Genomic DNA, 22,959 nt, shown 5'->3' on the forward strand with positions numbered 1-22,959 from the left:
TAATGTTCATTCGCTTTTCTATGATATACTCCTACCCACACATGAAAATCTAAAAAATTATAAAGTTACTAGTCTAAGTTAAGTTTTAAGAGATGACTATATTACTTCACTATTTCCTTCAAACCTCAACACGACCATTGGTTTATCTTTTTCAGGTCGGAATAATTAAACAAATAGTAAAGTATTAAACTAAACTAAATAAACACAAAAACCTTTCTTTGAAATAAAACAAATACAGTAAAAATACTCTAGTCTATTTCCCAATCATCACTATTATCCGTACACGTCACAAACACGTCTACCAGCTAAGCATTTTATTACCATAATGGTTAGCAAATTATAATTTTATAATTGCAGCACAATCGCTTCATTGACATACTTGATATGCTTGGCCATTTTTTTGGCTAAAATGTAATACTTATAACGGATTGCATGAACTATTAATTAATTTTAATTTTAATGGTTCGGTAAAATAGTAAAATGTATACCTAATGAGTAATGACTAATGTACTAATCATTGATCAATAAATTAAATTAAAGGGACCGTTAGTTGATTAGCCCACTATTAATTTATTAAATGTTAAATAATTATTTATAAGATCCGGAATTAAAACCTATAAAAAATATTTAAAAATGACTGTAGTATACGACAATACAATTTATATTATTATAATATGAATGCTTTCTCTATTACATACAAGCGAGAAAAACTAATCATAACTTCATTTTGGCAGAGATAAAAACGCCTAAGTCAATAAGTAAATTGAAATATTTATGTAGAAAGCATAAACCTAAGCTTGAAACATTCGTTTTTATTACTTTTGTTTGTGTACAATGTCTACAATGGAGTAATACGTATAAAAAAAGGTTATCTTCAAACGCGAGTATTTAAATAAAAATGGTTAATTTAAATAATTACTTAATTAACACCTGTAGGTTTTATGAACTCATCGTCTCGCATTTATTATTTGAACAAAAATGTGTCTACTATAATAAACGCTATATTATAGGTACTTCAGTCATGACCTAAACAGCTAGGCGTGCGCACGGAGGGTTCCGGGTGTACCTGTGCACCCCCCCTTCCCAACATGTAATTTAAGTCCTATAGCATATATATGGGTCCGTATTTTAACTAATGTTACTATTAGAATAAAAATGATATTTTTTCTAAAATATGTTTTAAGAAAAAAACAATTATACAACTAAAAATATTTTAAATTTGAGTGGTAAAACTTATTATGATTATAACAACTAGATGTCATTGATTACAAAAGTAAAAAAAATAAATAAAATATATTGCAATTATCTTGAAAATAGATTTAAGATCCAACTATCTATAATGAAATATTATACAACTTGGTACTAGTAATACTACTGATTAATATGTGATATAATTTAAATAATGTTTATTCGGGCATTATAATTTATTAAACTATGTACATGTCTTGTTAAGAGAGGGCCCAAATTCAGAAAAGGGCGCGAAAAAATTGTAGGCTCCCCCCGAAATTCAGGTTTGCGCACGCCTATGTTTACTATAATATATAAGAGTATGTACGAGTATAATATGCGAAGGGATCTATTTAAATGTGTAAGTATAATCATTATTTTGAAATGTAACTGTATTTGAAATTATTTTTTTTACATTATATTGTATCACTATAAAAAGTATTTATTTAAAAAAAATGTTATTTCTACAATTTGTATTGTTTTTTTTTAAATTTTTTAATGATTGCATCATACATTTTTTATTCCATAATTCGAAGTAAAATAATTTTCAGACTTTCTAAAAGTATTTACAGTATAGATTATCGGTGAGTAAGTGGGTTAACATTGTAGTTAATCCTTTACAACTCTACTCCATTCATCCAAACTTTAAATACTTGTAATGTTGTAAGCAGTGGCACCGAAGTACAAAATGAAATGTATGGTAATATGGATCTTCAACAATCGCCTATACACTTCCACCATAATCCAACGCACTAATCAAATTTGAAACCTGTATCACAAACAATTTGCCACCTGTTTTTATTTTATTGTTTTATTTTTGATTTGATTTCACTATTTTTTCGAATCAGATTCTCAATGAGCAATATTAATAATTATTTTGTTATGCTATTCCTATTCATTTTAATAATTCTTCTATGATCTATATAGCCAAACATAGACTTCGACACGACGACACCACTGCTTATAAGTTATAACTACTTTATTACTCACACGTTCAAAAAACGACCTTTATGTATCAAAATACTCTAAAAACATATTCGGTCGAATAGGAATGTAAATTTAAAATATATTTTTTTCAAACATTTTGTTTTGTAATTACATTCGATTATATAAAAATATATTTTAAAAAAAGATTACAACATTTTAAAATTATAAGTTTATTCCACATTTAAAACGACCATCTTGTAAATTTGTATATTATATCCTTGAAATTACAATATAACCGTTACAAAACTAACCATACTCGCCTATAATACCTATACGTTACTAACCTGCTTTACCCTCTCGAGTATGTAATAACTAACAAGTTTATTATACATATTTGTATGCGATCATTATCAACTCGTACATGCAGATTCAATGTCAAGGACTCATTTAAAAAATCGTTCTGGTGTTATTAACTATATACTAAAATATAATACCAACTATTATATTTTTGTAATTTAGTAGTTGAAATGTTGAATTATTATTATTATTATTATTGATTATGAATACTTCTAAATGTCCCGATTCCTATACTCCCAATAAAATTTCAACATTTAAAAATGTTTTCATATTATTCAAATTTATTCGAATAAAAAAACTATGTAAATAAACTAACCTACTTAAATAATATTATTTAAAATTAATAATTTATAATTTAAATATTATAATGGAAATTTATTATTTTAATTAAAAATATCACTCTTTAAAATAACTATGTAAAATGGATTATTCTAAAACCAAAATGTATAATAGAGCGTAGCATATATATATTATAAAAAAAACTGTAGTGTTATAATTTACTTTTAAAAATTATTATTTAAGTGCCATCAAAACGGGTGAAATGGGAACAATATTAACGTATGCATAAAGATCAAATACAAAAGAGGCTAAATAATTTTTGAGTATTTAATGAATCCCATCTCCCATTGCGTCCCACACATAACAAATTTCAGAGTATACCACTGATATAATATACCTAATATAAAAAATTAAAAATTATAATATATTATATATACATATATAGGTTAGTTAATTAAAATCCAATATTTTATAAATTACTTTTTGAATAAATGAATAATAATTTTATTATAAAATTACCGCAAATAATAAATGTTGTATAATAAAATTAAATAAAAAGTACGCAACATAAATTACACAGTCATGTAATCATAAGCCTATATTTAAATCATTAATTCGTCATTATTCATTTGGTATAATACTATATCCAATTTTTGTTTTTAAACTTACTACTATAATTATTTTATGACTTAAGATATTATAATACTTGTCTATACAAAGATAAGTATGTTTTCCTACAATTTATATAGGAATGTTATAATTATTATTATAATGCTGTATTGCTGCAGCAATGTATTTATTTATTTTTATACTTTAAATTACTAATATTTTTTTTTCATATAAAAATATTAAATATTAAATGAATTGATAAACAACACGAAGGTAAATAAAATATTTAAATACGATTATATAGTTTTACAACTTTATTTCTACATAAGAAGTAGTATCCATTTGTATCTAAATGGCTAAATTATTAATTATTACGCAAAAATGAATAGCAACAATCATTACACAAAACACGCGCTGTGGATATTTTGTAATTTTAAAAATTGTTATTAAAATGTAACTCAATCAAAGTATTTATAAAATGTTTAAAATTATGTTAATTTTTAATTCTTTTAGCTTGATTTTAAATTATATCTCAAACCTTAAGAGTATAGCAATTAGCAGGTCACTTCATATGCATATTAGGCACAGTGATGTCTATATGTCATATAAACGTGCAACATATTATAGCAAATTTGCTTTTAGCAAAACTAATTTTATGTTGTTAGTTTTACTATTAGAATAAATTAACTTAGTAATTATTATAAAACTAAAAGATATGAATATTATTATCTGTGTTTATACGAAGATTTATTACTATATTTCAATTTTTAATTAAGTTATAAGTATATCTTTAAATTGTATTATTTTACATACTGATAAAGTAATAACTAATAAAAAATTTAATTTTCATACGAAACAGTGTTGAATAATTACTTAAAGATAATTTTCTTACATTTAAGTTATATCATAAATCAATTCACTCTATAATTTTATTATATAAGAGCGTATCGCGCATGTACAATTTTAAAATTACCATAAATTGTTTCAAAATTAAAATGTCAAAAAACTTATGTAAAATAAAAATTTTAGTTTTAGATTTTATATCTGGTCATTTTTTTACTCCAATTTTCAAAAAATCATTGAGTAAAATGGATTTTTCAACATAAAATTCGCCTTGTTACCCAAGTGTTATGTTAGTGACACGGAGCCAACGCTTGTAGGTTGAATGTACTCTTCGTAAAAATATTGTTAAAATCAATAAGCAAACAATTTTCACGTTTCAAGCTTATATAATATACTTATACATTATTCCACTACCTTATCAAGATAAATTTAGTTCAAAGTATATTTCAGAAGATGTAATAATAAAATCTTGTCTACAGTGTTAACTTTCATAGATTATACAATTTAGTATTTACTAATTACTAACAACTAATAAATGATAGGTAACCTACATTCAACATTGACTATACATTATACTATACTCAACTTGGTAAAAGTACCTATTTATTGAATAATAAATTACCCTTATCAAATAAGTACCTATATAGTATATATTATACTCGTGCGAACATATTAAACGATTTACATGTACCTGCCTATTACAATTAAAAAAATTGTAACTACGATAAATATGTAATTACCTATACCCATCGGCGTATCTAGGGAGATTCTAGGGGGGTTTAGTCCCCCTGTATTTGTATTTAGCCCCCCAATTTGCTACCTAGAACCATCCTCCATCTTAAAGATTGAAGCATTTTTACTACCCCGAGACATAAAAAACATGAGATAAGACACAAGTTAGTTAATCATGAGTAAAACTAGTAAAACCTGCAATATTAAAATATATAGGTATATCTATATATTTTAATGTAAATTGAAATGAACTACCTAATATAATATATATTATTTATCAAATATCACAGCATGTCAGCAATAATAATAAATATTAAATTAGTAGGTGTATCACTATTCACTAATTAATAAAGGTTTATAGCTAAATACATACAGTGTGATCAAGATTACAACTAGCAATAATTTAGATATTAGGTAGTTAGGTTGAATGTCATTAAAATTTAAAACGTTAAAAAACTTATAACAGTTATTAAAAATAACTATTAATTGTAATATTAAAGGTAAGACGTCCTTTGAAATAAAAAAATCTGAATCAAATTTATCAAATATCTAGTCAAAATATTTAATGTTATATACCTACCTTTAATCATAATCATACTATTTATAGAGGTACTTACGAAATCACGAATATATATCTAGTGTTTGTTTCAAATAAGCCATAAGTAGAAAGATAGAAAATAGCAGAATAATAACTGTTTCATTTTTTAATTTCTTTTTAAATAGAAAGTACTTATTATGAGCTATATTGCCTATATTTAGTATTTAAATATTATAAACAAAACAGTTACCTACATGATTTTCTTAACGAATAATATACAAAATTATGTTTTTAAGCGTTAATTACAAAGATATTAAATGATATTATTTAACTTCTCTACCTACTTGGCCTCTGCAGTATTCATATAATTCGGCAATAGGTGAGATTTTAGAGTATCATAATATTATTATAGCTTTGTAGGAATCACCTTATTAATTGCGAATACGGTGAATGCCCAAGGCAAGCGTTTTTGGACTTTTTAAATAATATTATACCTATGGGTCCATACTCCGTAGTAAATACATATAATTATGTATAGCCAATTTTCACACGCCACGCGTGTATCAACGATGTGCCAATATTTTTAGATTCTAGATATATCTTTAAATTATTTTAAATTGCATACCATCATTGATTAGATATAGATAGTAAGTATCTATAATCAACGGTAATTATATAAATGTATAACTGTGTCTGTATAAGAATATGCGATAAAATAAAATTTAAAAATAATGTTTAATAGATAGTATTTAGGTTTATATTACTTACCTTTTGTTTTACTATATTATATAGTTAGGTATTCAAAATCCCACAAACCGTTATGTTAGATTTCGAAGGAAATGGAAGGTACAGCTTTATTTTCTAGTCATTTTTCGGTATTTTCAATAATAATCCACACCAGTACATTATTGGTATAGGACGTGTAGGTACCTAATTATTATATTCACTTTTATATATTTTATAAATTTTGTGATAACTTTTTTTTTTAAATAATATGTATAATGTGTTATAGTTGATTTTAAACTATATTTAGCTATTATGTAGGTATAAAAAGGATATTGGGTATTATATATATATATATATATATAATATCTGATATATAATATCTGTCATCTGATATCATCATAATATGTAATCTATTACCAACATTTTGCCTCAGATATTTACGTCGCGTACATACCTGATCATACAGTATAATGTAGTCCTTGATCTGTAAATTTTTCGGAGATAAAAGTACGAATGTATGATATTATGCTTATAACTATAATGGCGAGAAAGAGTTGTGGTTGAAAGTGAAAGGCGTTCGAGGTTGTTTTTGAGAAAAAAGACGTGCATCATAATATACATGCAGAGATTTTAATTGTTTTGTCAACTTGTGAATAATAGTGAAAAATATTATAACATCAGTGTCCGTTTTTTATTTTTTATTTTTAATAGTTAAAATAATAACTATTTTATGTCAATTTGAACTCTGTTGATACAAAACAAACAAAATTAAAATAAACTGTAAACAGTGTAAACCTTATATCATAGATGATAATATTAATGTAGGTACTATTTGTATACCTTTAATGGTCTATGGAATTAACAGTATTTATTTTTTTTCATTCAGTTGTCTTAAAAAATTTAACTCGACTGTTATTATGTATATTTATTATTAACGTCGTTATAAAATTTTACAACGATGTACAAGAATACATTATATAATTCAAGTAATCTACACATATATTTGAATAATATACAAATTAATATTTTTCTGTCTACTATAAACCCAATGTTGATCATTGAGACTAAGCCAGTAATTATAACTTATTTTTTCAACCTCTATACTCTAGATATAGGTTACCATGGGCGTCTCACGTGAATTTAGTTACGAAAATCGAATATTGTTTTATTTAATTAAATGGTTGCTATTGGTTGTATATTATAATACTATTACAAATTTAGCAGAAATATGGCATACATTATTGAAATATGAACACAATATTACAATGATTTTGGTGGGGGGGTACCTTCCTACTTTTAAGATTATTAATTATGATTGGCTTTCTTAATTCTGAACATATTTTTCATGTACCAACACATAAAAACGAAACTAATGGCCCGCGTATCATTTTTAACTGGTCCGTGAACATTTCAAATTACTTTAAAAAAATATAAAATGTTAGGATTTTTCTTATTTTATTTATAAAATTGATAAAATGTTAAAAGTAAAACGTAGGTATGAATTCTTATTCAGCATTGAATTTTAAATGTCGATTGTAAATTTTATTGACATTTTATTTGTTTTTACTAGCCCACTAGATTTTCATGTTCAAAAGTTGACCCTCTAATAACATTAAGTTGCCCACACATTTTTAAAACAAAATACTTAGGATTTGACGTTAAATATAACTGTCAAGAGAGACCGGGTCGCTTGCATTCCCCACTACCATAGATCAAAAAATTTAAGGGAGCACATAAAAGCTAGATTCAATTTCGTGTAGTAGAAAAGAGGGCGATTTCATCATCTAGTAGACGATCTGCAAATCTGCTATTAAGTAAGCTTAGGTTAAACGACAACGATATTTTGAAATCAACCAAATCGATCAAATATTGCGAAGGTGGAATAATCAGCTATTCATTAATAGCAATAGATCTAACCTGAATGAAGTGATGGGTAGCAATTAAGGTAGATACCACCAAAACCGTTTGGCATACCAGGCCGAAAACGTGAACGCATGGAAGAGATCTTTATTTTTCAGGCGAAGGCCATACAGTTTTCAGAAATTATAGCTGTGAAACAATTATTATAAATTAACAGTGATGTTAAATCAAACGCTCGATTAAAAAACTCTAAATTCCGAACATTCCGTTGTAAAATTAAGAAAGAAGGAATACTATACTAATACTATGTATAATGATATTTAATATTTATATGGAAGTGATGTAAATGGGAGGCTTTTTCTCCCACAGCTCTATATCATATCAATGTAGATACGTTAAAAAATGTGTAGAAAGAATTTTTATGAAAAATAGGGGCTGATGAATTATGACGAGTATCTAACAGGCAACAATTCACATTCAAATACAAGCTTATAGTGTATATAGAAAATAACTATTTGTACGATACAATAAATAGTTGTTATACGATACATTTCTGCTAAACTTTTTTACCTATACTAATTTATATATATATATATATATACATACTAAAAGGCGATGCAATCATCTATAATTATGTAGGATTCAGACAATACGTAAATAATTTAAACAAATGGTTTTGTGAAATAGATTGCTATAATGTTACATGCCCTGCGTTTCTTTAATTTAGATTGATCAAATAATTTATATTTTTTATCAGAAACATTAAAGCAATAATAATTATCCTTGGTCAGACATCAAAAATAAAAATAAATATACGTAACATTTCAAATTGGAAAACTGAGCATACTCATAACCGTAAAGGGATGAAAAACTTTAATGCACTAGGTCAGGGATGGCAAAGCCATAACACGCGTACCCGAGGTGTAGCACGCGAAAAATTAAAATATTTTTATAAACTAAATATTGGCATCAAATAACATTAAGAAAATAATTAACAAAGTAATGTTATTATAATATGTACCTAAACTAATCTTTTATATTAATACATTAATTATACAATAAAATTACGAGCATTTTTTTTTCACAATACTGAATATAATATTTTCATAGCACACTCGAAAAAAAAGTCAGTCAGGAGCGAAGACTCTATTTCCTTGTTGAAGACATAATATGTACAATTATTCAATGTTCAATAATTATAAATGACATAATCATCATCATTATATAAAATAATATTATATTACACTTGTTATAAAAATATTTTTTTTTCTTTTAACAGCCATAATTATTTCTATAAATGTGTAAATTAGCCACTAGCTATAGAAGGTTGAAACCTCTTGTATCATACGTCCATACCATAGATCAATCAACAATTTGGTGTTATTTAATTTATACCTAGATTTACCATTTCAATAGGTATTAATTTATACTTAATAGACTATATATCTAGTATTGTTTAATTTATTTGATTAAGTTATTATAATAATTTAAATTGAAATAATTAAAATATATAAATATTATAATTATAGTACAAAATAATTAAAGGCAATAATTAGTTATTTATTCATATTTTCATAAAACATTATTTAATAATTCACTGGTGGTGGTTACTGTTTATTACAATGATTTTTAGGAACTAATGACAAGTAGCATTCATTTGTGCAAATAAAAATTTACATATTTCAAATACTTACACAGGATACAATTTTTTTTATGAACCTATAATAATTGATTTAACTTACTATAAGTTAAGATTTTGGTAAACTATGTTAATACTTTCAAGTTTCAACATTAACAAATTAATTAGATATACTTATGGTATCGTACCACAGGCCTTCATTAAATAGAGTTTAATTTGGGTGATTTCATATTAATTAATAAGTCATGTATCAACATAAATAAACACCATAAATTGTACTATTCTTCAAATAGTCTCTTGGGTATAATTTATTTATTACAAATAATCTTTATTGTGTTTAATGATTCTATTCAAACTAATCCAGTATCTAATTAACACTTGTTTGATAAATGGTCGAATTTGATGTTAATAATAATATAATAACATCTCAATTTCATATAACTAGGACACTAGGTATTGATAACTAAATTCAGTTGATAACCTTAGACAAATTTGACCAAGTCACGTTTCAAGTTTTCTTATCATAATCACTAAAACACTAAACTATCAAAGTTCTTGTTTAATACACAGTAAAAAAGTATGAGAATGAAAAATATTTCATAAAATTTACCAAGAGAATATAGTAGATATACTTGTTAAGTAAGAAAAATTTTTTGTATGGCCATCAAATGACTACAACAGCGTTTCCCTAACTTTTATTTGAACTGGTCCGGTAATTAGTATTTTTTCACTTTGTGACCTACCAAAATATTTTACATTTATCATTGTGTAAAAAAAGGCAAAATAAAACACAATTGAATGTTCACATAGAATCTTATAATAAAATTGAAGCGATAATTTGTAACAAAAATGTAATAATTAAAATATAGTTACTAATTATATTAAGTTATCAAACGAAATGATAAATAATAAAATTTAATATAAGAATTTTATTAAATTCCGTGACCCGGTAGTGGGTTGGGATCCACTATTTGGGAAACGCTTGTCCACACCAAAAATAAATAAAATTCATGGGTAAAAAGTAATAAAATAAATATAGGTTAATTACAAATTATCATTTGTTATTAATCTAGCGAATACACAACTACTGTGTGTAAATGGCACATCACTGAACATATTTATATATTCAACAAAACAATACATACAAATAAATAAATGATAAAAATTCAAACCGTTTTACAATTTGTTTTCAAAAAGTTTAATACACTCTGTTCGATATCTGATCACACACATACACACATACACACAATTATTTAATCTAATATTATACAGACGTGTGTATAATATATAATACATATTACATATATATGTTATACATAAGAAAAGAGTACAAAATACAATGCATATTATTATCATAACAAAATACAATTTTTTTGACTATCTTTAAAGTATTTTAAATTCAATCAGTTGACAATAGGTAAGACATAAGGGAAGAAATAATGGTTAAAATATTTGGATTAAAAAAAGCGTAATATCCTTGTTTGGGTGTACTCCTATATAATGTTGCATGTTTAAATAGCCATTAACTAATAGTTTTAATAATAATAATAATAATAATAATACATTCATATGACAAACGTATTACAGAAATGTATAAAAATAGATAACAAATGTATTAAAAAGTATAATATATTTACATATGAATTAAAAAAAATATAAATGACAGTAGCTACAGTTTAATTTCTAATGCATTAACTCTGAATTTATCTTAACACAATAATGTGATGTTCATGTATGGTCATAGAAGATATAATGGGATAAAGTTACTAAGTATCAATTGCATTTTCATGGTATTTATGGGAATCACAAAATGTTGAGCATTTGTATTAAACAACTGGTTATCATAAAATATGATAAAGTGAAGATTAAGTTATTATGATATTGGCACTTGAGTATTTTTTTTTATAAATAGTTTATAACTTTATTTATATTAAAATTCGCATAAGCACCCTGTTCATTATAAAAAAATTGTACTGTTTTTTTTTTTTTTTTTTTTTAATACATTTAAATAGCTTTTTGTTGAAGGAATATTAGTAAATGATTTAGGCAATTATTACACTCTGTTATATATATATAAAAAGAACACAAAACAGATTGTTTTAATGCTTTAAATAACAAGTGAAATTTTGTTAAAACTTCCCATGATAATAGTATGCAACAAATTACAATTGTACCACATGTCCATATTGTCTTATTGTTGTTAGATACTTATTAATAATGCAATTTATAAAATTAAAAATATTAAATGCATAATAGGACGATAAAAAAAGTAAATCAATACAAGATTATTACAATATATTTTTATAACTTTATGATAATGTTTCTTTTGTTATTTTTTACAAAATAAAATGAAAACATTTTAATAGGTATTGACTACAGTTTTTAACTGCAATGAATCATAGATATGAGTAATGTTAGATATTTTAATAAATAAATTTGTATTTAAAGAATTTATAATTGGAACATCCATATCAATAATTTTTAAATTATTGTATTTGATATTATATTACTGACAGAATTAAAACTAAAATAATAATTGGGTTACTATCTTATAATTAACAAATTTATTATGAGCTATAGCAAAATAACTAAAGTTCGTTGTTAAATGTAAAGTATATATTAATGTAATCAAAAATGCTAATTAAAAACAATTAATAAGTTTATCATATTTAATATTGAATGCAAGTTTTTGAGAATTTGTTTTCAACACAAGCACTTAGTTACATTATCTTATAAATAATTTTTTTTTTTTTTAATTAATCAATGTTTATAATTTACAGTCAAAATTGTCTCTATTATTAAAGTTACATAGATCATTTTAAATTCTATCAGCACAAAACATTGTTAGTTTCATGAAACACTTTGTATTCATACCAGCATTTATTTATATGCAATAAAATATTGTTTCAAATATTTATTGTAATGCTCAATCAAGGACTAGAGATTCATGGAGTAGTTAAATTTGTTTGGAAGCACATTTTTAATTAAAAGATTCTAGATTGTGATTGATATTACTTATAACTGACCAATTCAACCAAACAGTAAATAATTAATATTATTTTTAGTTGGTATAATTATTCAATCTATTCAATATGAATTTAACAAAGTAACTTTGTGTGTTAATAAAAAGTGCTGAAAGAATACAAATAATAATATAACTCATTATAAATTAAAGGACAATTACAAATCGAGGGAAAAAGAGGAACATGACTTAATATATTATCGACAATAAAAATTTTAAAAACACACACTGAAGACTAGAGAAAAGTAGAATTGTAACCACTTTGAGCATGTTATTTTGTAATTAAATAATGTGTTGTCATAAATATAGCAAATAAAACCAGAATTACCAAGTTTATCTCAAAGTTCTAAAAAATTGTTTAAAAAAAATTATTGTACCATAGAATTTAGTCATCGTCATCATTAGTATCCACATGTTCTGTATCATTATCTTTGGTTTCCACATCATTCTGGTCACTATTCTTAAGAACAAGAGAATCACCACTATCTTTGGCTGTATCAGTAGTATCCTCAGCTGCTCGAGCTTCTAAGGCTCTAATACGATTTTCATGTTTTACAATCATAGCTTTCAACTTTCGAATTTCCTCTTTAAATTCTTTGATGATATCATCCTAAAAATAAAAAAGATTTAGTTTGCAAACTCTATTTAAAATGTACATAAAAGATATGTTGCTATTCTAGGTTGCATTCAATGATTTAATGGTGAGCTAATAGTAGGTACTTAAGCCATGAGTTAGTGGCTCATGATGAGACATTCAATTTAAGTTAACTATTAAATTTATCAATTTTTTATACAACAGAGCATAAATGTTTTGTTTTTACTAACTGGAATTGACTGCTGTGGCTGAGTAAATTGTGGTTTAGCTACAGGAGGTGCGGTTGTATTGTTTGAGCTGGACTTGACTGTTTTATTTGCTGATGGTTTATCCAGTATATTTGGCTTTTTAGCAACCTTCATTTCAGAAGCCGTAGGCAATCGTGTTGGCTGATGATAATCTTTTAATGATATCAGGATAGGTTCAGCATCTTGACCATTAAACCAATCTTCAGCGTCTATTGCAGGAATATCTCCAATAGTATCAGGATATAAATCTTCTTGAAATAACTCTGACTAAAAATATAAAAATAATTTAAATTTTTAAATTTATAATAAAATTTTTTTTTGAAAATAAGTTACCTTTCTTGGAACCGTCATGCTAATTGCTTGACAGAGTCCAGAATTATTCAAGCGATAAAACTTTGATATTTCACAAATAGATACATCACAACCACGTTTCGGCATCATGCCAATTCCTCGTTGAGGGTCTGGTGTTTGGAACGTATTGATGTAATGAACAAATGGATGTTCCGCAGTAATTTCAAAATATCGAATTACACTATCCCCCTAAAAGCACATAATGTTTAATTATATGCATATTAATAAAATGATAAAATATCATTAAAAACAATATATTACCTTTCCACACAGGTAAATCATACTAGTATCAGGATCATATAGCGGAAACATAACACCATTGCTTGTATCTAATTCAACCATAACAATGGGATCATCTAATTTTTCGGGAGATCTCAAAGAATACTGTCTTTCAGAAAGTTTACTAAAACCAGTTGTAAATATAAGGCCTCCTTTTAAAAATATACCTCGGGATGCTTTGCTTCCTTCATGACATATTACTTCCTGCAATAATAATGAATAAATATAAATATTATAAATTAATTAATTACCTAAAATACATACCTGCTCAATTTCTCCACTTCTAGGATTAATTAGCCTCAGCTTTTTATCTTTACACGTTGTCAATAATTGTGATCCATCAAAATTCCATGAAGCACTAAACACGATATCTGGATGACAATCTATATGGATTAGTGGTTCACCAACACCAACATTCCAGATTACTACTTGATTATCAGATCCTATAAATAAAACAAATATTACATATTACATATTAAAATAAATAACTAAAACGTTAAAGAACAAATAAAAATTACCGGCAGATAACAAAATATTTCGAGCAGTTGGATGCCATAATACCAGACCAACTCTCCTTTGGTGATAAATTAAATCTACTACAGACTCAGTTAATGTTCTAAAAAAAAAAAACAACAAATTTGATTTAAAACATAAAATAAAATTAATTCAAATTAAAAATAATTAATGTATACATACCGTGTAATACCACCATCGGGAATTTGCCAAACCTTTACCACACAATCTTCCGAACCGCTAGCAATTACATTATCATTATGCGGACACCATGCAATATCCAATACTGGACCCTTATGACCTCCAACTACAGGTTGATCAGCAGGTAATCGACCAGTCTAAAAAAGCATTTATCATAAAGTTAATATTATCCCAAAATCATAAACAATTATTAAAATTAATATTGATTTTTTCAATTCTATTTCTAGTTTTATTTCTAATTAACAAGTGCGTGATTAAAAATAGCTCAGATTTAGGTAACAATTTAGTGATTGTATATATATAGCCATAGGTGGGGATATCCATTCTCGGTTTTCTAGAGAAAACAAGTATTTAAGTATGGAGTTTATCCCTGAGTTTATTTATAAATTAAGTTTAATTTTGCATAAGAAATAAGCTTTTTAAGGAATGAGTAATCTTCTTTAAATTGTTTTATAGATCCAGCCAAATTTTACGGTAACAATGTATTGGTAAATTGAAAAAAAATCCTACACGCGGTTTCTATAAATAATTAGTCCAAAATCCACTATAAACTTAAAACTAATTTTCAGATACAATATCATTGAAGTTTAAAATAAATCATTTTTAATTTTCCAAAATTAATTTAAATACAAAATAGTATTATCTATAAAATATTTAATAACTATAAAAATAAAAACCACTGTTTGCTGTCATAATGATAGTTTTATTAAAAATATTTTCCGTGAAAATCTTAAGCAATCTAATAATAAAAATATTATGTTGCAATAAATTATTGCATTCGAAATCATGATACTGGAAGATCATTTTTCTAAAATGCCTATTCTATTAAGTTTTAAAATCTGTATACATAATAAGAAGTTTCTAAAAAAGATAATTAATGATTACAATTTTTAAATATTTATGGAATATGTTAATATGAATAAATGTACAATAAAATAAAAATAATAATAATATGATAAATAAAATAATGAATATACATACATAAAAATAACCTTAAATTAAAATTATTTTATCGAAAATCAAAAATTTAATGAAAATAAATCTCAAAAAATAATAATTTCTCAAGATTTTATACATACAGTAAGACTTCCCTTAACGGACACCTCTAATTACCGAACACTCAAAATAACGGACTCTTTTATGGTATTTTAAATTTGATTTTAATCATTTCTATCGTACCTTAATGGAAATAGAAAATGCATTGACATACGAAATTACTTCGCGTCAAAATACGAAACAATCATTAAGTTAACCTCGTGTACGCGCCTTAAAGTAACTGATTTTTTGTATATTAATTTTAATTTTTATATGATCAATTTTTTCTTATCTTTTTACCTTAGCATTTTTAAAAATACATTAGAATAATTAAAATTAAAATAAATTAAATTTATTATGTACCTATGTGTGTATATGTATAAATAATAAATTAATTTTTTAATTATAATATCAATTTTTTATTTCACTATTATATTTCTCTCTCAAAATACCAGACAAAATTTCAGCAACCGAGGGTGTCCGGTATTTAGAGGTTTCACTTTATACACATAACTATGTAATTAAAATATTAATGAGTTATTTTTGGCTACCTAAACTAAAACAAAGTTAATTTTATATTCAGTTCTCTAAATTCAAATATAACTAATATAACTATTTAACAGTCTATTAAATTTAAAAAAATTGTCTTTGTGTAAATAGATATACATGATTGGCAAACATTTTCTGTATTTGTAATTTTTTTTTCAAACTACATAAATCAAAATTTATTTATGTATATTAATAGAAGAAAGTAGTTTATTTCAAAGTAAAAAAAAAATCAATTAAAAACAAATGATACTTTGCTACACTCAGAATCAAAAATGTATAAACTACTTCGAGTTTATAAATAATGTACATTAACTCGTGCAATTTGAACAAAGAAAACACACTTGTTATGGACGTTATGGTACTAAGATTTATAAAGTATCCAACCACCTATTACAAAATAACTAATGATACGAAAAAAAACAATAAGGAAAACTATAAACTGTAAACTATTGTTTAGAACTTAGTTCTTTTTACGTGTACGTTGTACACACATACATATCTTAGAAATGTGAGTCACTACTACTTACTAAATAGTTAGTATAAATGTACCATAGACAATTGTATATAAATAAAATAAATACTTTCGTACCTCGTACGATAATAATGATTTTGTTTTGTTCTTAATACATAATTATTATATTTGTGAAAAATGTAATATAGACACATAGTACCTATAAGTTATGACTCATATAAATATATAATATTATTCTTCGATATAACATAAAAAAGAATACAAATAAATTAAATTTTAAAAACTAATATTCTATTGCACGAATACAATTTTTTTTAAATACAAAAAAATATATAAAAGATAAGATATTATACTATCATTATTTTGTAGAATGTCATTAAAATCATTGAATGAAATATAAACGAATAGTTTAAATAACAAAACATAGACTAGCATTGTTCAAATTATCTAAGTAGGGGGTCCATCATTTTTATTCTATCCGCATACCTACTTATTTCTTGGCAATATGTTTGTATGGACCATGAATATTAATTATGACGTCATTCCGCTAAGATAAATACATAGAACATGAATTGAATGAAACTAAATGACTAGTATAGCGTAATTTTGTTATTAAGAATTCAAATATTGTTATAACATACTGTTATTCTAGACGTGTTTATTAATATATTTAATATTATTATAAATATATAATTTATAATAATACTATAGTATATAATATAATGTAAATACCTATATTAAATATTTTTAAACATATTTTTCAAGTCTTTAATTTGTATTAATTTACTTCCTAATTAGAGAAAACTTAATATTTTAATGAACTACATATTAACTATTAAATGTTTACAAGAATGTTACATTAATATCTTAAATTAATACAATTCTCTTAACTAAAAATATCGATATTGAAATGTATAACAAATTGCGCTCGCGAGGAAAAATTGGCATTTTGCACACGGCAACTGTTCAAATGTATTTTTGATGATTTTAATCTCCTGGGAGAACTTTAAATATAGAAATCACGATGAACAGTTATTATATATAAATTATTTTAGGCGTTCGTCACTAAGTGGGGTTGCCCTGATTATGTCGTGTTGCTGACCACAGAAAATAGACGAACAAAATAAAAACACAGCACCATACAGATTTCTTAATTACAATATTTATTGTTGTTCTGTTCTTGAAAAATATAGCTAGAAACTTAGTTTTAAGAATTAATAAACATAATATAGAATATACAACTATTACCATTGTTTGTTGTATATCAATTTTATTTATTTGTAATAATAAATAAAAATGGTGCAATCATGAGCTACTGTATCGATTTGTGATTCATTTTTTTTTTTTATCTAGTTTCAAATCAATTCTGAATTAAATAACTACAGTCCACAATTAATGTATTCATTTTTAATAATTCTTTATATACTCGCCTAACAAAAACCATAATTTTCGATAAATTGAATTAAATAAAAAAATAATAATAAGATAGCTAAATCACATAAATATAGTTATAATAAAACAATTTTATGTTAAATATACATGGAATTTTGAGTTTTAAAACAAAACATAAGTATAAGTTATACTTAGTCATATCTAACCTAACCTATACTTAGTTTCATATTTAAACCCAAACTATATTTTTAAATATTTTTAAAATATGAAAACAATTGTTTTTATTTAAAATACCAAAACAGTTTTAGTATTAATTTATTGATATTTTAAGTTTTCCAATATAGTATAGAAAAATTAAAAAAAATAACAAATGAATAAATTAGAATAAAAGTTGTTAGCAGGAAAAAACTATACATCTATATATATATTTTTTTTATTTATTTCTAAAAATAGATAAAGCATATCTAAAATTGATTATAATATAATCTCGAATATAATATATTCTAACAATAAAAAATGATATTAATACATTTATTGATAATATTATTAGTTTCTTATGAACTTGTTACTTATTTAGCTACTATACTACATCATATTTAATTACAATAGTTATTCAAATAGTCACATTACATTACATATTTGATGTCAATGATAGTGTTCACATAGGAATAGCTAAACATTATTCAATCCACTACTTAAATTTCAATACTTAATGTAACAGTACCTAATGTAACAGTACCTAATTTAATGATGAAATGATATCTATAATGTAAACTATCTTGTTACTAAAAAGATAAGTTTATATTTAATCCTTTATTTCTTATTCGTGGTTAAAAAAAAAATACATCAATAACTGTCATATACAAACTACAATATATATATAAGGTCTATTAGTACCTATGCCAATATATTTTAATGGAAAACTCATAATTGTCTTTACTTTTCCTATAAATACCTAGTAAAATTAGTAAAATTGTTGATAAATATTATTTAATATTATTATAATGGAAATATTAGCTTTTTATTAACTTATGAAAAACATGTATAAATAACTAACTCTATAAGAAAAATATTATTTATTGGTTCTATACTGAGAAACCAAATTTTAATTTTAAACAATTTAACTTTAATTTAGTTAAATATATTTTAATTAACAAAAATATATCATCATTATGTTTAATAAGTAATTATTTAATATAATATATTATTTACAAATAAAATAATTTTAAATAACTTACCTTTGAAAGAGGTAGAACAATAAAAGCGCCTCCACCAGCTGATTCAACAATGCAGGCCACAAATTTTGGATTCACCGCACAAAAAGTGGAATCCCACGAAGATTTGGATACTCGAATATTGTCATAACAATATTCACGTTTTAAAGCTGTACCGTAAACATGACGAAACTTACTACTTCTTACTTTAAAAGACATCTATAAATAAACAAAATTATTAAAAATTTAATTATACAAAGTTAGTTGCACAGGAATAAGCCAACATATTTATATAAATTATTTTATATGCAATACAGTTAATAAATATTTATTATTTCCTCAAATATTGTCGTATTAAATATTCAATATTGTTCTAATAAATTATACAATAAAATAATTGTATTATATGCCTACTTTATAGTAATATACCTATGTATATTACAGAAAGGTATGAGGGGCAGATTTTCTAAGGCGTACTTGAGTACTGCAGCACACTAGGACAATTCAAATTGTCAAAGAGGGACTATAATATAAGAGGCTGATGAACATTTAACAATATTACTCATTAGTTAAAAGTAGGACTCGGATATGCCTTTAAAAATACCAAAAATGCATAATTTATTAAATAAATTGAAATTATTATATAAAAAAAAAAATTTATAAAAAAAACGAGTAAAATATTAAATAACATCTGCATTAAACTACAATAAGAGCAATTTACAATTTCAACATTATCTAATTTAAAACTGGATAAGTTGATGTTGAGTTCAAAATGAAAATAATTTATATTACCTAGTACTATGTAGTACTTAAATTTCAATGAAGTCAATTTGTTTAGTCATAATACAAGAAATAGGTCAAAAATTAAAAAAAATGTATTAAAAACATCAAGGAATGCCCCAAAAGTATAAAATCCGCTAAAATGAAAAAATACACCAAAACAATTTTGTGGTTAGAACACTGAGTACTTGAAACCCTTTTGTAGCTTGGATAGGTCCGCTTACCTCCCAGTTTTCTTCTGAAGGGCATATTCAAGAAAGTTGAATACCATCCTTGGACATTAATCCATGGTTACTATAGGTAAATTCCCCCAAAAAAATAGAAGCACAATTACTATTACCTAAAACAAATATGAAAGTAAAAACTTACTCATATATGTAAAATATTCAAGTAACATCAAACAACAACTTCAATTTGATAAAAAAAAAAAAATAGGTAGTTTTAATAAAATTCTTTATTACATGGATAATGCATTGGTATCATTATTTTTTTTTATACAAATGTATTTATTTTTGAATAAATACATGTGGATAATTTGTTAACACTGAATTTATTTTTCTCTAAATCAATATTATGTTTTCTACTTTATTAACAAAATCTTAAATAAAACTAGATTCAAATGTAAAATCTTATTATAAAAATATTTAAAATTAACTTAAAATAATACTGATATGCAAGTATCCAAGTTTAATCTACCTATATATCACAATTTTACATTGTACTTCTAGAGAAGTTTTGATTTTCTAGTGAACATTTTGAAATTCTCATACAGGTGGGAGCTATTTTTCTAGCTAGTTAATAAAAAATACTAGCATAATAATAATCAACAACATGCAGTTGGTTTAAAAAAAAAAATGTGATCATATAATATTTGATTTTCAGACATTTGTTTAAATAAATTAAATACCTACAGTGAAAAATGTAAATATATAATTAAAACTAAGGAACTTATAAATTCAATATTTTTTTATAGCAATATGAACATAATTAAAATTTAAGATACATATTATTTTGTTTTTGTCATACATTAGAACTTTATCAATAAATAAGGTTATATATACTTAGGTAAATATTTATCCTCACAAGATCAGTTAAATTAAGAAATATAAATAACAACACAGAAATTAGTAATAATTATGTTAAAAACTAAAACATTCTTCAGATGTTCAAAAAATAAAGTCAATAATAATTAACTTAATTCCTAACATCTTCAAATTCAAATTGATTAATGTCCTAATTAAAACAAAAGTTTCAGTCCTTATGCCAAAAAAATGTAATATATCTAATAGACAAATGTCCTCTACAATTTTGTCATTGACTAACATTCATCAAGATTGTCAGGTTCAAAAAAAAAAATGGGCGTATAACAGAGAAACCAACAAACAAGTACCTACATTAATAATTTAAATAAAAAAAGAAAAATATCTTACAGAGGAGCTTAGAATAACTTGGGTAACAGTAAAATAAAACTTATGCCCCAAGGCAAAGGTTTAGATGTTACCTATCGAGTCGAAATGAGAATTCAATTCGATGTACTAATATATTATAAAATAAATAAATTGCTTAACGTGTGCTCACCTCGGTGACTCATGCAAGGGGAATTTCTCTTGAGTATAATCTGTATATTTGATTTTTTCCGGCGTTATCTCGGAAACAGCTAACGGAGCAACGGCGGTCCAGCTAAATATATATATATATATATATATATAATGCGGTAACCGTGAGTGTGTGCGTGCAACGGCGACGTAAGTGTAAAGCGGATGTGAATTCTAATAGTATTCCAAAGTTCGCGATTTCGTCGATCAGCCGAATCACACAATTATTACAATGATGTATTGAGTATATTGACGAAAAAAAATCAAGTAAATAAATAGACGGACAAGATAACCGGAACGTCGTTCGACGGCGTGTCGCGGGGGGAGAAGGCGATATTAAACGCGGACAACGGCTGAACGGCGCGGCGAACTGGCCGTGAATCGGAGGGAAAAAAAGGTCGCCGTCTAATATCACTGAATCACTCTACCATATTTGGCGTTTGCGAATGGAAACGCGACGGCTGGCTACTGAATCGGTGCGATGGATGGATGGCCGGGGGTCGTCCGCGGTCCGCCGGTTTATTTACAATCAACGACGCACGGGGCAGTGCGACACCGAGCACCATAGTCGCAGTGCTGCCAACGTCACGGAACCCCCACGCGAGCGGTGCCGTCGCAGTCGACGCCGTTGTAGTTGTTGTATCTGTATGCGTATAGTACTATTAGTATTTAGTACCAGACTTGTACCGCAGACTACACAGTATTATGTATTTATATTAGTGTGAATAGTGTCGCTCATCGTCGCCGCCATACACGTCGGACACGTAAAATGTATTTATACGATTTATCGGACTCAGCACTCTGAGCACTCGCCATTCAGACGTATCGATGCTTGCCACTCGTAAATACGCGACTATTGAACAACGCTAGACTTGACAAAAAAAAAAAATTATATAATTATTTATTATTAATTCTACCATTCGCTGACACGCGTTTCTTATTCATGTCGTGTCGTGAAATCTTGTACACCGCACAC

General features: G+C 25.3%; 1 protein-coding gene across 2 annotated transcripts; it reads right to left on the minus strand.

The window, feature by feature from the left end:
- Positions 1 to 10,781: 10,781 nt before the first annotated feature.
- LOC113552841 (coronin-1C) lies at positions 10,782 to 22,476 on the minus strand. Of its 2 annotated transcripts, XM_026955813.1 has the most exons (9): positions 21,967 to 22,476; positions 19,633 to 19,827; positions 14,929 to 15,083; positions 14,751 to 14,848; positions 14,497 to 14,675; positions 14,215 to 14,436; positions 13,936 to 14,142; positions 13,585 to 13,869; positions 13,145 to 13,369 (listed from the first exon to the last, which is right to left on the minus strand). In XM_026955813.1, the coding sequence occupies exons 2-9, from the start codon at positions 19,825 to 19,827 to the stop codon at positions 13,145 to 13,147; spliced, it is 1,566 nt and encodes a 521-aa protein (XP_026811614.1). In that variant the 5' UTR covers positions 21,967 to 22,476. The 2 variants fall into 2 exon arrangements, with proteins under 2 accessions (XP_026811616.1, XP_026811614.1); XM_026955815.1 differs by lacking the exon at positions 21,967 to 22,476 and having other exon boundaries at positions 10,782 to 13,369.
- Between the last annotated feature and the right edge of the window lie 483 nt (positions 22,477 to 22,959).

This window comes from Rhopalosiphum maidis, chromosome 2 (assembly GCF_003676215.2).
Source record: "Rhopalosiphum maidis isolate BTI-1 chromosome 2, ASM367621v3, whole genome shotgun sequence".
In the NCBI taxonomy this organism is placed as follows: Eukaryota; Metazoa; Arthropoda; class Insecta; order Hemiptera; family Aphididae; genus Rhopalosiphum; species Rhopalosiphum maidis.